General features: G+C 41.0%; 1 protein-coding gene across 4 annotated transcripts in view; it reads right to left on the bottom strand.

Moving 5' to 3' along the window:
- Positions 1-542: 542 nt before the first annotated feature.
- ctcf (CCCTC-binding factor (zinc finger protein)) overlaps positions 543-17600 on the bottom strand; it is a 49392-nt gene continuing 32334 nt past the window's right edge. For 3 of the 4 annotated variants that reach the window (XM_078544189.1, XM_078544191.1, XM_078544187.1), the window contains exons 8-11: positions 12391-12573; positions 9845-9980; positions 3610-3792; positions 543-2285 (exon numbers count right to left, since the gene is read on the bottom strand). In XM_078544189.1, the coding sequence (XP_078400315.1) occupies positions 2119-2285; positions 3610-3792; positions 9845-9980; positions 12391-12573 (669 nt within the window). In that variant the 3' untranslated portion in view covers positions 543-2118. The remainder of the gene's footprint in view (positions 2286-3609; positions 3793-9844; positions 9981-12390; positions 12574-17600) is intronic. The other variant, XM_078544188.1, reaches the window with a different exon arrangement.

Below are 17600 nucleotides of genomic sequence, written 5' to 3' on the forward strand. Positions count from 1 at the left end.
TGTCATGTCCCCTAAGAATTTTATACGTTTCAATGAGATCACCTCTCATTCTTCGAAACTCTAGAGAATACAGGTCCAGTCTCCTCAAGACAATCCCATCATCCCAGGGATTAGTCTGGTGAACCTCCATTGCACTCCCTCTATGGCCAGTATATCCTTCCTTAGATAAGGAGACCAAAACTGTACACAATACTGCAGGTGCGATCTCTCCAAGGCTTCATACAATTGCAGCAAGATATCTTTACCCCTGAACTCAATTAAAGGCCAACATACCATTTGTCTTCCTAATTGTTTGCTGCACCTGCATGCTAGCTTTTAGTGACTCATGAACAAGGACACCTAGGTCCGTTTGGACACCAACACTTCCCAACCTCTCACCATTTAAGAAATACTCCACCTTTCTACTTTTCCTACCAAAGTGGACAAACTTCACGCTTATTTACATTATAAAATCGAGGGTTTGAAACACAAAGGAAAATATCAAGTGTTAATGAATGAACTTGCAAATGTAATATAATTCCACTAAAATGAAGACACACAGGTGAAAGGCAGGTAAATGGTTTATTTACCAGCTGTACAGCACTACATTAATTAAATGCTTTACCCTAGCTTTCACAACCCCATTGAAAGTGTATTTTTACATTGTTTCCTCATCTTGACTCCCTTTCCTTCACAAACAGTACAGCTAAATATAAAAAAACAAAATCAACCCAGAGTCAGCGCTTAAAAGGGGGCAGAAAGCAGATTTAATTGCAATTCACCTAGAACAGAAAAAGAATTTCATGTTGAGTCAGCAAATAAAGCTTCTGACATACTCTTGTGGCACAACTTTCTCATATCTGCAACAGCGCAAACTTCTTTTAAATTTCACATTACTTTATTTTGCAATACAAAGCACATGGATATACTCACTCTTCAAAACTCTGCCTTGTCCTAGTTTTAAAGGATTAGTTCCATTATGCCCTCTTACAAATACATCAGATACATAATATGAGGTTCAGAGAAGCAAAAAAATATATAGTTAGGTGGGAGACAGCCAACCTATAGTGGAAATATAAGTAATTAAAATTTACAACATTAAAATCTGTAACTTTAAAGGGATTTGTAGTATGCTGTGAATGTGCTCATTACAATTTGACATTTTCTGCTCTGAACAGCTCAATTTGCAAATTAATTTTTACATGATTCTGCACATATTCACAAACACTGAAGAGTTTGACTCTTTGTGACAAATGTAATTTGTAAACGTCTCAAGCAGTGGTTAAAATGTTACTCTCCTGCACTTTGATACATAATCACTAGAAAAGATTAAAATGTAAAAAAGTTATCTACAACAAGCATGACCATTTTTTTTGAGATGCCCTGTACAAAAAAAGGAAAACACACAACAACCGTCAGTGTTACTATGGATGGTCAGTTGTAAAATAATTCATGTGGCTTGAACTTAATTTAACAGTAACACAATGATTTTCAATCAGTGATTTGCATTCTGAGACGTCCAACAATAGCGGAAGAAACCAAAAGTTGTATATCATCATTTACAATTGGGTTGCACAAAAACATGACTATACGTCCAAAAATTCACAATTCTTTTGTATTTAAAGTTTACTACAAGTCAAATTTCCACCTGCTCAGCTCTTGAGTATAGCAGGGCGTTGTGGTAAAAATAGCCTATGTTCTTTGCAACATATATATATATATATATCTCACAATGGTTCGTGCCACTGGGAAACAATCCTCTTATTATGCAAAAAGAGCTACGGCACAGATACTGTACACAATTGTTATTTAAGGGCAGGAACTATTTTACTGCTCTGTGTACATAAAGTGTACAAAGCATCTCATGGTATACCATTTCGGTTCTGAGAAATCAGAGAAATTGTCTTGGGTACAATTTTTGTAACAAATAAAATAACAATTTCTGATTCATAAATAGCATTCTATGCTATAAAAAGGGAACCTAGTCTAAACTCATTTTAGCTTCCTGGATGAGAAATTCTCTCTAGTACTCAGAAGGTTAAATGGTCTAAATCATTTCATATAAGCATGTGTCAAAGCAAAAATACACGTAATCTTATTCCGCAGGGCCATATTATTAGCATGCCTGGCCTTCCTCCATCACCGATCCATCATACTAAGGATCATCTCAGGTGTGATGTCTCCATTCTGAGCCTCAATTCCTGATTGCACCTGCACATCTTCAGCCTCAGGCTCTTTCTTTATCTCAACAATTATATTTTCAATAGTTGTAGTCCCTGGTTCTTGCAACTGTTGAACTGCTCCTGCTGAGATAAAAAAGAAGCAAAATCAATGTTAAAGTTAAAATAAACTGAAAAATCCAAAATGTGCTTTTTTAAAAGAGAATGGAATTATATTCTGATCAAAAATGCTCTATTCCAACTGAGAACAGGCAAACAGGAAGCAAACAATATTACATCAAATGCAACTCTTTGTACTTTAGAAAGACATGGTTCTGCTACAGGTTGCTAAAAAGTTAGTTCACTCCATATACCAAATTGCTAATCTCAGTCATGTGCTTCATATTTATGACAAGAAAATCCAAGGGAGAGCCATCTCAGCTCTGTTTCCTAGAATTCAGTTTCAGCACATCATTGTTGGCCTAAAACCAAATTTCTACCTCAAGGTTATATAAATAAGAAGTGACAGGCATTTAAGGACTGACCGCCTTGCAATAGGCAACTCAACAACTTTAACTAACTTGATTTCCTATTTGTTTTAAACCAATTTCTCTTCTAGCCTCATGTTCTACTCAGGATAAACTAATTCTAGGTATCTCATGTTGGACCACGCCAAAGATTTCTAAAGATCTAAAATGTAACTAGTTTCTCTATTTTTTTTGTAAGTCCTCAGAATTACTAGTGTGCAAATGAGAACCATCTCTGTCTGAATCCAAGCTGGTTCTTTTTTATTACACTACTGCTGTACAGTACTCCTCCAGACAGCTCCTTAGAATGGATTTTGTTATTCTATGTACTACTAATTTTAAATCTGTTAATTGTTCACTGCTCGACTAATCGCTAATTTATTTTAGTTTCAACTTAAACATGTTAAAAAGTTATGCGATTTTAGAGTCAGATTCAACTATACTCTCCATTGAATTATGACTGGTCAATATGAAAACTTACCTGGGATCCCACAATTGGTGCTTACGAAAGAACTGGCCAATAGCAAAATACTCAAAAAGCAAGGCTTCATACAAGTTAAATCAAAAGTCATGTAGAGTTCCACCTCTAACCCAACTCAATGGATAACTGCACTGGCTTAACGCAGCACTGAGCCAAACAAACAAGGCCTATCTCGAATTAGCTGTCTCATCCGGGGCAGCAGTCCTGTGCTACACTTGGCATCAATGACACTATGCTAGGAAGAACAAAATATAAAAACAGACAAACAGGGGTAGCTATGGGTTCCTGCTCCTGATATTACCTGATACTTAATGAAAGTACATGATGAGCACTTAGTAAATAAACTGTGATAATCCTACTGTTGGAATCATGAGTTGGGACAAAGGTGCACCAAAAATAGTAACTGGGCTTTTGCAGAGCATGAATTTTTAAAAATTACATAATAAATAAAATGTTACACTACCAGAATTTTTATTTGATTGATTGGCTTTGCCAGGTGGTCTACCCCTTCGTTTTTTGGCTGGTGTAGGTACAGGTATGACTTCTGCAATAGGCTGCTCCTCTTCATCCTCTTCCTCAGGTTTGCTCACAACTGGCTCATCCTCTTCATCACCATCTAGTTCAGGTTCAGCATTATCCTCATCATCTACAAAAGTACATAGTACACTGATGACAAGAAGATTAAGCATCAGAATAAGATAGTTTACCCACCCAAGTCAAAAAAAATCCAATTTAGTATTGCATTATAGGGCAAGGATCAGTCATCTTGCAACCATTTTTGTTCTATCAATCTCTCCTTTAATTTCTCTCAGGCAAAGCTTTTCCCGTTGTTATACTCAGTATGACATTGCCACTTGCTGTGAGGAGAATAGCAGAAATGGTTCCCCACATACTCTTCCGTTTTTCACATTAGAAGTCATTAAATCACATTAATTAAGCAATAATCAATATTCAACTGTTTTGGGACTGTCAAATCAAACTGTATACATCAAAACTACATTTTTTTTTGTTATTTCAAAATGGACTTTTGCTGAACCAAAAGATAGCTGCTACAGGTCACATGACTCAAAATTGGCCCTCTGTTCTGGCAGCTTCTAACAGGGATCACAAGAACAGGAGTTCCACTCTCATCCTTGTGGGATCACATTATAATTGTAGGGGCACATTATAATCACAAAACTAGAAGGCTAACAGACGAATTAGCTACCCAGCCAGGGCGATACCAAAGGTAGAGACATCGATACTCATTATACCTGAAGAGGTATTAACAGCCACCCTTTCACTCATAAGGGAAACAATGGATTTTGGCCAGAAGCACAGAAACTGCCTGTGAAGCTGTAATTAACACATTAATGGGCCATATCACATGATCCAGTGCTTCTGGTCCCTTGGACAGTTTCAATATTAGATTTCTAGCCTCACAATCTGCAGATTAATTCCAACCTGAAAAGAACAACAGCAGTGCTCCCAGCAGGCCAAGCAGCTGGCCACCATCTTTGAACTCTTTGAAGCCTGTTTTATTTTAAAAGCATCCTCATTTACTTTCAAGAATTTTCGTGCTGTCTCTGATCAGGAACTCACCTGAACTGAACACTGCCACGAAGGAAACATACTCTGGACTTGGACTTTCTGGAATCTGGAAATCACATGAACTAATACTAATTTCTGTGGTTCTTTCACCGCATAATCCATTCTTGTAAGAACTCCTTTTTGTTATTTTAAATATCTCAATTCTATCACGCTTATTCAACTCTGAGGATTATAACGCAAATTAACCCAGTCTCTCATCGTATCCAAGACCAGTGGGTCTTCATCGTCATCACAGTTAGTCACTTTGAGAATTGCTCCAAGGCTACTATATCATTCCAAAGGTGAGATACCCAAAAACTGAATATATTCCACCAGGTAGGCAGCACTCTACAACTGCAGCAGTGCTTCCCTGATTTTATTTCTCTTGCAGTGAAGCTCAGCATTCCATTGGCCCTTCAGGATGCATTTTGCACCTGGGAGCTGCAAGTGTGTTCGGATATGCCTGTTGCAAAATTTGCAGCAAATAAAGCACTGTTTGACAGCATGACATCATGTGGGAAATATTTGAGGTATGAGTGTGTAATATCTTACAAATGAACGTTGCAATCAATTACCCAACATCTGGAAAATTCACCAATCAATATCATGCACCGTTTTGAAGTAAGAGGCAAAGTTAGAATGCAAAGCCCTTTACAATAAGTAGCTATAAAGCCTAGTAAAGGCTTGCAATTTAATTGCCTTGCAGCTGGCAGAACTGGAAAGACTTGCTGCAACCACTGATATTCCAGTAGAACAGGGGACTGGTTCCGATAATAAACAAACAGTCATATGAGAAGAGGCTGGGTAGAAAATGATCTAACCAATTAAGTTGAAAGGCAAAAAGGTTCAAATAAACAAACCTAGGCAATTGTTTCAATAGCTCACTGCATCACTGGAATTGAGCTTTGGTGGTCTCTAATTGGTTCTACTTTATCATGACTTATGCAGGCTGGGAATTAGTGGCTCACACATTCAGAGTTGTTCACCCTTCTGCATTGAGGATGCATGATATACTCTTGTGAGCCAATCAAAAATAACTAGACAACCTTTTTCTCCAGCAGCTACTCATGCCATTCAATAGGTACAGAAAAGGACTATGAACTCTGTTTCTCAATTTAAGTGTTTTTGAAAATCCTTAATCAAATGACCTCCCAGAATCAAAGTGTCAATTCAGCACAGGCAGCGGCCATCCAGCCTATTGGGTCCATGCCAGCCCAGTGTACGACATACCAGCCAGTCCTATTCTGCTCTACCCCTTTTAACCCTGCAAGCTTATTTCCCTCAAGTGCCCATGCAATTTCCTTTTAATATCAGTAATCATTTCCACTTCCACCACACTTGTAGGCAGGGAATTCTAACTCTTTACCACTTGTTGCACATAAAAGGATTCTTCCTCACATTCCCGCTGCATCTCTTACCCAAAACCTTACAACTGTTCCCCTAGTCCTTGTACCAACAGCTAATGGGAACAGCTTTTTTTTTGCCTAAACCTGTCAATCTTGTACACCTCTGTCAAATCACCCCTCAATCTCCTTTGCTCCAAGGAAAACAACCCAAGCTTCTCCAACCTAACCTTGTAACTAAAATCCCTCATCCCTGGAACCAATTTAGTAAATCTCTTCAGGAACCAATGACTCGCTCATCCTTGCTAAAGTGTGGTGACCAGAACTGGACATATTACCCCAATTGTGGTCTAACCAGAGCTTTATAGGAGGTTCTGCATAACTTCCCTGTTTTTGAGCTCAATACCTCTAATTATGAAGCCCAAGATCCTATATGCTTTGCTAAAGGACATAGCTGCTAGACTTGGTCTGCAGCAAGTGGTGAGCGAACCAACAAGAGGGAAAAACATACTTGACTTCATCCTCACCAACCTGCCTGCTGCAGATGCGTCTGTCCATGACAGCATTGTTAAGAGTAACCACCACACAGTCCTTGTGGAGTCGAAGCCCCGTCTTCACATTTGAGGATACCTTCCATCGTGTTGTGTGGCACTACCATCATGCTACATGGGATATTTTTGAACAGATCTTGCAACTCAAGACTGGGCATCCATGAGGTGCTGTGGGCAATCAGCAGCAGAACCACAATCTGTAACCTCACGGCCCGGTATATTCCCCACTCTACTATTACCATCAAGCCAGGTGATCAACCCTAGCTCAATGAAGAGTGGTGGGCATGCCAGGAACAGCACCATACATACCTAAAAACGAGGTGACAACTTGGTGAAGCTACAACACTTGATTGCCAAACAGCGTATGCAGCATGCGCTAGACAGAGCTAAGCAATCCCAAAAACAACAGATCAGATCGAAGCTTTGCAATCCTGCCACATCCAGTTGTGATGGTGGTGGACAATTAAACAACACACTCGAGGAGCATGCTCCACAAATGTCTCCATCCTCAATGATGGAGAACCCACCAGATCATACAAAAGGTAAGGCTGAAGCATTTGCAACAATCTTCAGCCAGAAGTGCTGAGTGGATGACCCATCTTGGCCTCCTCTGGAGGTCCCCAGCATCACAGATGCCGGTCTTCAGCCAATTTAATTCACTACACATATCAAGAAACTGCTGAAGGCACTGGATACTGCAAAGCCTATGGGTCCTGACAATATTCCTGCAATAGTACTTAACACTTGTGCTCCAGAGCTTGTCACACCCCTAGCCAAGCTGTTCCAGTACAGCTACAACACTGGCATCCACCCGGCTATGTGGAAAATTGCCCAGGTATGTCCTGTCCACAAAAGGCAGAATAAATCCAACTCGGCCAATTACCACCCCATCAGTCTATTCTCGATCATCAGTAAAGCAATGGAAGGGGTTTCAACAGTGCGATCAAGCGGCACTTGCTTAGCAATAACCTGTTCACTGACGCTCAGTTTGGGTTCCGCTAGAGTCACTCAGCTCCTGACCTCATTCCAGCCTTGGTTCAAACATGGACACAAGAGCTGAACTCCAGAGGAGAGGTGAGAGTGACTGCCCTTGACAACAAGGCAGCATTTGATCAAGTATGGCACCAAGGAGCCCTAGGCCCAACCATCTTCAGCTGCTTCATCAATGATTTCCCTTCCATCATAGAAGTGGGGATGTTTGCTGATGATTGCACAATGTTCAGCACTATTCGTGACTCAAGTACTGAAGCAGTGCATGTCAAAATGCAGCAAAACCTGGACAATATTCAGGCTTGGGCTGACCAATTGGCAAGTAACACTCATGCCACAGAAGTGCCAGCAATGACCAACAAGAGAGAATCTAACCTTCGCCCTTTGATATTCAACGGCATCACAATCATTGAATCCCTACTATTGACATCCTGGGGGTTACTGCTGATCAGAAACTGAACTGAACTAGCCATATTAATGCTGTGGCTGCAAGAGCAGGCCAGAGGTTAGGAATCTTGTGGCAAGTAACTCACCTCCCGACTCCCCAAAGCCTATACACAAGGCACAAGTCAGGAGCGTGATGGAAAACTCCCTACCTGCCTGGATGGGTGCAGCTCCAATAAAACTCAAGAAGCTTGACACCATCCAGGGCAAAGTGGCCCACTTGATTGGCATCCCATCCACAAACATTCACTCCCTCCACCACCGATGAACAGTGACAACAGTGTGTACCATTTACAAGATGCACTGCAGGAACTCACCAGGGCTCCTTAAACAGCACCTTCCAAACCCACGACCACTACCATCTAGAAGGGCAAGGGCAGCAGATAGGTGGGAACACCACCATCTCGAAGTTCCCCTCCAAGCCACTCACCATCCTAACTTGGAAACATAACACCATTCCTTCACTGTTGCTGGGTCAAAATCTTGGAACTCCCTTCCTAACAATACTGCGGGTGTACCTACAACACATGGACTGCAGTAGTTCAAGGCGGCAGCTCACCACCACCTTCTCAACGGCAATTAGGAATGGGCAATAAATACTGGCCTAGCCAGTGACACCCACATCCCATGAATGAATAAAGAAACTATTCCCTCTATGTGCTGCCACTTTTAAAGATTTATGCACATAAACCCCCAGGTCCCTCTGACACTGCACACTTTAGAACTGTACTAATCAAATGCACTAGAAATGCACTAATCAATTCAGCCAACCAGAATTTTACAAATTCATTGCCTGGAGCTAGGGCAATTGGGGTGGATTTGACTGTCTGCAGCTGGTATTGTAACTGGTCCTGCCTAGCTCTGGGAAATGGAAGAGCAGACCTTCAAGCTGAGGGACAAAATTAGTTTCACAAAAATCATGCTCCTGGATTCTTATCTGTCCAGCAAGGTCTTTGGGTGTAGGGCTGATTAGCTTGGTTGGTTAGCACACATTGCTCAATAACACCAACAGTGAGGGTTCAATCTCTGTACTAGCTGAGGTAGTTCTTGGTGCCTGGCTCTTCTACTTGCCCCATTGTGATATCATGGTATCACTGAGCCATGATTAGCAATCCTTGGACAACGAGGACTCTACATACAGAGAGTGCATGCGAGTCTCCCTATCTCTTCTGCCAAAATGCACACTCACACTTCTCTGAATAAAATTCCACCTGCCACTAATCTGCCCATTCTGCTAGATTATCTACATCCTGTTGTATTGATTGGCATCATCCCCACTGTCTGCCACATCTCCAAGTTTGGTATCATATGTAAATTTTGAAACTTTACCCTGTATTCCAACATCCAAGCCATTTATATGCATCAAAAAAGCAGTGGGCCTAGCATTGAACCTTGGGAAACACCACTGTCCACCATGCTTCAGCCTGAAAAACAGCCATTTACAACAAGTCTGTCCTTGAGCCAATTTTTTTTTATCCAAGCAAACACTGACCCTCCTTTTCTTTGAGCCTCAATTTTGGTAATGAGCCTTTTATGAAGCACTTTGTCAAAAGCTTTCTTAAAATCCATGTAGACAACATCCATTACATTCACTTGCTCGATCTTCCCTGTTACCGCGTCAAAAGAAAAATCAATTAAATTTGTCTAACATGATCTGCCTTTTACAAATCTGTGCTGGCTTTCTTTAATTAACTCAAATCTTTCCAAATGACCTAGCTCGCTTCCTATAGATGTTACAGATTTTACAGCAAAACTGTCTAGTCAAGTAACTGGTACTAGAGCAATTAAAAACGAGTATTACCACTATCAGTGGAGTCTCCTTTCTTGGACTGCATTTTCCGTTTCCTCCCACGTCCTTTGCTCTTCTTCCGCTCTACAGCATCTCCTTCTTCACCTCCTGGCCCACTGCAATTCTCAGCATGTTTTGTCATTGTATTCTGCAGAAAGCATAGCAAAGGCAAGATGTTTATGTAGAAAATGCCTGCATTGCAAGTCACTTCGAACATCAATAACATGCAAAATACTATGAATGCTGGAAATCTGAAATAAAAGCAATGTTGGAAATACTCAGCAGCCAAACACACCCTTGGAGAGAGAGAGATAAAGCTATTTTTCAGCTTGATAACTTTCCAGGACTTCTATAACTTTAGGAAACAAAATAAAAATAACCTGACGAATAGATTTGTGGTAACTTCACAAAATGTGACTCACCAGTCAAGTACATGCTTTTATAAATGAGAATAGTAAAAAACAAGGATACTGTTCATGTGATTAAAATCAGAACTGGCAAACATTTTTCAATGGTGGCTCCTCCAAATTGCCTGTCTTAGCTATGGCTCATTCTTTTGCAGTTTTTGGTATAAACAACAATGTCGAGATCAGGCAGCCTTGTGACAAGTAGTCCATCACAGCAGCAGACAACATTGTTTAATTTCTCAGGCTATGATGCCAATTTCTGCACTATTTTGGAACTGTATATGCTGATTGAACAAAAAGGGAAAAGCTGGAAGGTCAAACACAGAGAATCTTCATGCATTAATTCAAAAAACTTCAACTTCTACTTCTTTTCTGACTTAGGACTGCTTGGAGCTATTTTCTAAATGGTATATTAATTAGCTTTCATCTATGTGGTCTCAATGTTGCCTCCCCATCAATAAACTGAAAGGTGCAGTTCAGGAGGAATCTTACAAGCACAGAAGGGAGCACAATCATGATCAAAATGATACAACTACAGTATGATTTTTTTCCCCAATTTGTTTAGTGGCGGTTGAATAAGGATAATTCAACTTCTGAGTTATCTTTTTTTCCAGACTGCAAAAACTAAAATGCCAATTAAAATAGAAATAAAATAAAAAATTATTGCAACAAAGCAATTTTAAAATTCTGCAATCCTAAGTACTAATTTCTCCTATCGACTACATCTATATTGTCATGGTAATGAAGGAAAAAACACCAAATTGTGTCCGGAAATAATGGGACTTTAAAAATAAGACTTAAGTTTTTTTTTAAAAATGTACACAGCTGGAATGCTACAGGTTGACTCCCCAAGAGGTAGTGGAACCCCACCCCAGACAAGGTATTTCTAAAGACATCCAGAAACTAATTGCTCCCTCCGGTAGAGACAATGGGACGCAAAGGGAGATGAGTATCATCTCATCAAGAAATCCTGTGAGCAATGCCCAGGCAGATTGGTGAATTTGCTTCCAACTTGGAACATACAAAGAAAGGATTAAAAGCGAGTTGAAAAACTGCCCCAGTGTCTGTCTGTTGGTGGGTGGGTCTGAGAGAGAGCAAGTGCTGGAAGTTTGACTCAGAAGTAACAGCCACACACAGTACTCCTGCAAATTGCCATTTTGAAGGTATCCCGATCTCTCTCCTTCTCTACTGAATTCAACACTACTGGAACCTCGAAATCAACTATTTGTCTACTGGAGTCAATTCTACTGGAATCTTGAATCACAATGGCCACAACATTCAATCACCTACTCCCCACAAGTCAAGGACTATTCTGTATACTTTTTATATATATATTCAGTTAATTCAAAATAAATTCTTACTTTTAACCTGTAGGACCATATATGCATGTGTTTTATCCTTTCTTGCCTTTAGTAGTTAATAAACTTACTCTTGCCTTTAACTCAAGAAAGTCTGATCAAATTGGCTCCTTTAAAACCAGAACAACTGGGTCTGGGAAAAAGATATCCTTTTTAGTTTAAATCTTGTTGCGACTCACAGAACAGGGGTGGCTGAATAAAGGCAGGGAGCCAGTTCATCCCTTCTCATCCAGGGCACAACAATCTGGGGGTGTCCCAGCCAGAAAGTGACAAATTGAGGGGTTTCGTCTAGATCAACAACTTTGGGGAACCTAAGCTGGGGGTGGTTCGTAACAATACACTAGCATCAAATGAATTTAAGGATATTGAAAAAAGCCTTTTTTAAAAAAAGATATATTTAATATTCTTACCCTCATCTTTAAATTCCTCTACAACCTTGACTTCTGCCCCCTACCCCTGCAACCTCAAAACACTACAACACTCCCATCTAATTTTTCCATTCCTCTAGTTATGGTCTCTTGTACATTCTTCCTTCTCAGCACAATCAATATACATGGCTTCAGTTACCTAGGTCGCAACCTCAAGAAATTCCTCCCCAAACTTCTCAGCCTTCCTACTTTCCCTTTCACATCTAAGGCTCATCTTTTTGATCATCCCTACTAGAGCTTTTTTAATGTCATCAGTTTTTCCAATGTTTCTGAAGTATTTAAAGACGTTTTCAACATTAAAGACACAATATAAACACAAATGCCAAGTAATAAACAGTTTCATTTGAATATAAAATACCAGGTACCTTACGAGTGAATGCTTTACCACATTTTGTGCATACAAAAGTGGCGGGGATAAAATTAGGATCATGGTAGCGCTTGAAGTGCATGTCCAATAGTTGTTTCTGCCGAAAAGTCTTATCACACTGGCTGCAGGAATAAGGCTTCTCTCCAGTATGAGTTCGTTTGTGCATCACCATGTGACGTTCCTTTAGTGAGAAAAGAAAACAAATAGCATTAAGTGAAGGCATCAAGCAATATAGGTTGTAAAAATTAACAGGATCGAAGCAATTATTTTTGGCCCCTGCCATGAATTCCACTTAGTCAATGACTGGATTTGACCCGCATTACCAGCTACTCACACAGGCTGAAAAAAACCATGACTTTTTGTTCAATACTTCAACACCTATTTTCTAACCACCAAACCATTAATTGCCACTTCTGCCTTGAAACCTATGAGACTTCCATCACTTTATTAGATTATTTCACCATTCTTCACCCTCCATAAACCCCAACATGCCCAAACTCAGCTGCATATATGCAATCCAGAACTAAATACCACATCCATATCTCCCATCTTTGCATATTTCACAATCCACAAACTCAAAATACTCATTTTCAAATCTCTTCGGATCTCCCCCAACCTATCTTGGGAAACTCTTCTGACTATGTTTCCCTCAGCATCCTTTGGTCCTCAAATTTGTATAATCTCCCCTGCACCACTGGTAATGGAGCCTTCAACTGCCTCAGTCAGTTCCCTGGAAAGCCATCCCCAAGTTCCTCTGTCTTCCTATTCCTTTGTCCACTTTTAAAACTTTTTCAAAGTCCATCTCTTAAAACAAGGTTTCAGCCACGCCTCTTAAACCTTCTGAAACAGTTTAGGATCCTTTCTTCATAAAAATCACAATATAAACACGTTGTTAGTGTCAGTTATCATTTAAATGGAATCTGTGCTGGTATTATAAATATGACCTTCTCCATTGTTGTCATTTCTGTAAATTCCAGCTGCTCCGAAAGCAACTGCAGTTATTAAATACAAATGCTCCTAAACTTGAGTAAAAGTCAAACCATAGAAAAGTTGCAGCACAGAAAGAGGCCATTCAGCCCATTGTGTCCGCACCAGCCAGAAAAGAAAAAAAAAACTAGCTGCTCATTTTAATCCCATCTTCCAGTGCTCAGTTCGTAGACTTGCAGGTTACAGCACTTTCGGTGCAGATCCAGGTGCCTTGGTTAAGTGAGTTGAGGGTTTCTGTCTCCACCACCAAACCAGACAGTGAATTCCAAACACCCGCCACCCTCTGGGTGAAGAAGATTTTCCTCATGTCCCCTCTAATCCTTCTACCAATCACCTTAAATCTGTGCCCCCTGGTAACTGACCTCCCTGCTAGGGGAAACAGGTTATCCGTCTACTCTATCTAGGCCCCTCAATCTTGTACACCTCAATCAGGTCACACCACAGCCTCCTCAGTTCCAAGGGAAACAACCCCAACCCATCTAATCTTCCCTCATAGTTGCAATTTTCAAGCCCTTGCAACATTCCTGTATATCACCTCTGTACTCTCTCCAGAGCAATTATGTCCTTCCTGTAATGCGGCGACCAGAACTGTGCACAAAATTCCAGCTGTGGACTAACCAGCATTTCATACAGTTCCATCATTACATCCATGCTTTTGTATTCTATACCTCATCCTATAAAGGAAAGCATTCCATATGCTTTCTTTACCACTTTACGAACCTGTCCTGCCACTTTCAGGGATCTGTAGACATACACACCCAAGTTTCTCACTTCCTCTACCCCTCCAATATCCTCCCATTTATTGTGTAATCCCTAGCTTTGCTTGCCCTCCCCAAATGCATTATCTCACACTTCTCTGGATTGAATTCCATCTACCACTTTTCCGCTTACTCAACCAAACCACTGATATCATTCTGGAGACAACAGCTCTGCTTTACAGTATCAACTACACGGCCAATTTTTGTGTCATCTGCAAATTTCCCAATCATGCCACCCACATTTAAGTCCAAATCATTAATACATACAAACAGTAAGGGCCCCTCATTAAGCCCTGTGGAACGCCACTGGAAACCGTTTTCCATTCGCAAAAACATCCATCTACCAGTACCCTTTGTTTCCTGTTGCTGAGCCAATTCTGAATCCAACTCATCACATTCCCTTATATCCTATGGGATCTCACTTTTCTGACCAGTCTGCCATGTGGGACCTTGTCAAATGCCTTATTAAAATCCATGTAGACAACATCACTGCACTACCCTCATCGCTCCTCCTTGTTACTTCCTCAAAAGCTTTGATTAAATTAGTAAGACAGGGCCTTTCCCTAACAAAACTACACTGACTATCCCTGATTAATCCGTTCCTTTCTAAGTGATAGTTTATCCTGTCTCTCAGAATTGATTCTAATAATTTCCCCACCTCCGAAGTCAGACTGACTGGCCTATAATCATTTGGTCAGTCCCTCGCACCCTTTTCAAATAATGGTGCAATGTTCGCAGACCTCCAATCCTCTTGTATCTCGCCTATATCTAGTGAGGATTGGAAAACGATCCTCAGAACCCATCCGGCCCTGGTGACTTATCCACTTTCAAGGATGTCAGTCACTCCAGTGCATGCTCTCTCACTGTGCTTATTGTATCCAATAGCTTGCAATCTTCCTCTTTAACTAAATATCTGCTTCATCCTTCTCCTTAGTGAAGGCAGAGACAAAGCACTCGAGAACCCTGCTCACATCTTCAGCATCAGAGCACAAGTTATCATGTACATCTCTGATCGCCCCTACCCTTTCCTTAGTTATTCTCTTGCTCTTAATGTACTGGTAAAACATCTTTGGGTTTTCTTTGATTTTACCTGCCAATATTTTTTTGTATCCTCTCTTTGCTTCCCCAATTACCTTTTTTACTTCACCCCTGAATAATATCGACTGAAGTGACTAGCAGGTCTCAAAGAGTTCTTAATGGCAAAAGTATTTTCAAACAACCAAATTCTTAACTTGCAGACAATTTGAACACTATATCAAAGGAGATAGAAACAAAGAAAAGAATGTTCCGGTTCAGAGGCCTTTGCTTAAGGAAGCCCTTCAAGTGTAATTTCCTCCTCTCCTGTCATCTTGTGGGGAAAAAGGAAGAGCTATATATCTACCTATTATTTAATAGAAGATAGTGCTATGGCAACTTAACAAATCCAGTCATACAGTAATTTCAGAGGTGAGATGTTTCTTCCTATTTAGTTTTAGCATGAATCTGAATGAAGTCAAGTCAGAATTAACTGCTGCAAATGGTGCTGAGGATTTTTATTTATTCATTCACAGAATGTGGGCTTCGCTGGCTGGGCCAGCATTTATTGTCCATCCCTAGCTGCCCTTGAGAAGGTGGTGAGCTGCCTTCTTAAACCGCAGCAGTCCATGTGGTGTAGGCACATCCACAGTGCGGTTTAAGAAAGGGGTTCCAGGATTTTGACCCAGCGACAGTGAAGGGACGGCGATGTATTTCCAAGTCAGGATGGTGAGTGACTTGGAGGGAAATTTCCAGGTGATGGTGTTCCCATCTATCTGCTGCCCTTATCCTTCTGGATGGTGGTGTTTGCGGGTTTGGAAAGTGCTGTCTAAGAAGCCTTGGTGAATTCCTGCAGTGCATCCTGTAGATGGTACACACTGCTGCTATTGTGCGTCAGTGGTGGAGGGAGTGAATGTGGTGCCAATCAAGCGGACCGCTTTGTCCTGGGCAGTGTCAAGCTTCTTGAGTGTTGTGGGAGCTGCACTCATCCAGGCAAGTGGGGAGCATTCCATCACACTCCTGACTTGTGCCTTGTATATAGCGTACAGGCTTTGGGGAGTCAGGAGGTGAGTTACTCGTCGCAGGATTTCTAGTCTCTGACCTGCTCTTGTAGCCACAGTATTTATATGGCTAGTCCAGTTCAGTTTCTGGTCAATGGTAACCCCCAGGATGTTGACAGTGGGGGATTGAGTGATGGAAATGCAATTGAATGTCAAGGGTTAATGGTTAGATTCTCTTTTGCTAGAGATGGTCATTGTCTGGCAACTGAATGGAGCGAATGTTACTTGCTACTTGTCAGCCCAAGCCTGGATATTGTCCAGGTCTTGCTGCATTTGGACATGGACTGCTTCAGTATCTGAGGAAGTATCACAGTATCTTTACAATGCAGGAGGGCATTTGGCCCATCAAGTCTGCTTTGGCTCTCTGAAAGAGCATTCCACTTGGTCCCACTCCCCTGCCTTATCCCTGTAATCTTGCACATTCTCTCTTTTCTGGTAGCAATCCTGATGATTGGGGATATTTGCTGATGATTGCACAATGTTTAGTACCATACACAACTCCTCAGATACTGAAGCAGTCAGTGTCCATATTCAAAGTGTCAGACAATGACCACCTCCAACAAGACAGAATCTAACCATCTTCTCTTGACATTCAATGACATTACCATCAACATCTTGGGAGTTATCATTGACAAGGAACCGAACAGGACCAGCCATACAAATACTGTGGCTACAAGAGAGCAAGACCGAGACTGAGAATTCTGAGGTGCATAACTCACCTCCTGACTCCCAAAGATTGTCCACCATCTACAAGGCACAAGTCAGGAGTGTGATGGAATACGCTCCACTTGCCTGAATGAGTGCAGTTCCAAAAACACTCAAGAAGCTAGACACCACCCCAGACAAAGCAATCCGCTTGTACGGCATCCCATCCACCACCTCAAATATTCACTCACTCCACCACTGCGATACAGGGACAGCAACATGTACTCTATACAAGACGCACTACAGCTACTCACCGATGATTCTTCCAAACCCACGATCTCTGCCCACTTAGAAGGACAAAGGCAGCAGACGCATGGGGACACCAAGTCCTACAAGTTCCCCTCCAGGCCACATACCATCGCGGCTTGGAACTATATCACTGTTTCTTCACTGTCTCTGGATCAAAATCCTAGAACTCCTTTCCTAACAACACTGCAGGTTCAAGAAGACAGCTCACCACCACCTTTCTAAAGGCAATTAGGGAGCAACAGATGTTGGCCTTACTAGTAAAATCCATATCCCATGAAAGAATAAAAAAAAACATAGTGTTATATCCAGTAATGAATCATGTATTAATATAGGAGTGTTACAATCACAGCATAAAACACTTGCACCATCACTGACTGAAAGATAGAGTTCCTCAACAACAAAAACATGCATTTATATAGCATCTTCAATGTAGT

This window comes from Cetorhinus maximus, chromosome 6 (genome assembly GCF_964194155.1).
Source record: "Cetorhinus maximus chromosome 6, sCetMax3.hap1.1, whole genome shotgun sequence".
Classification (NCBI taxonomy): domain Eukaryota; kingdom Metazoa; phylum Chordata; class Chondrichthyes; order Lamniformes; family Cetorhinidae; genus Cetorhinus; species Cetorhinus maximus.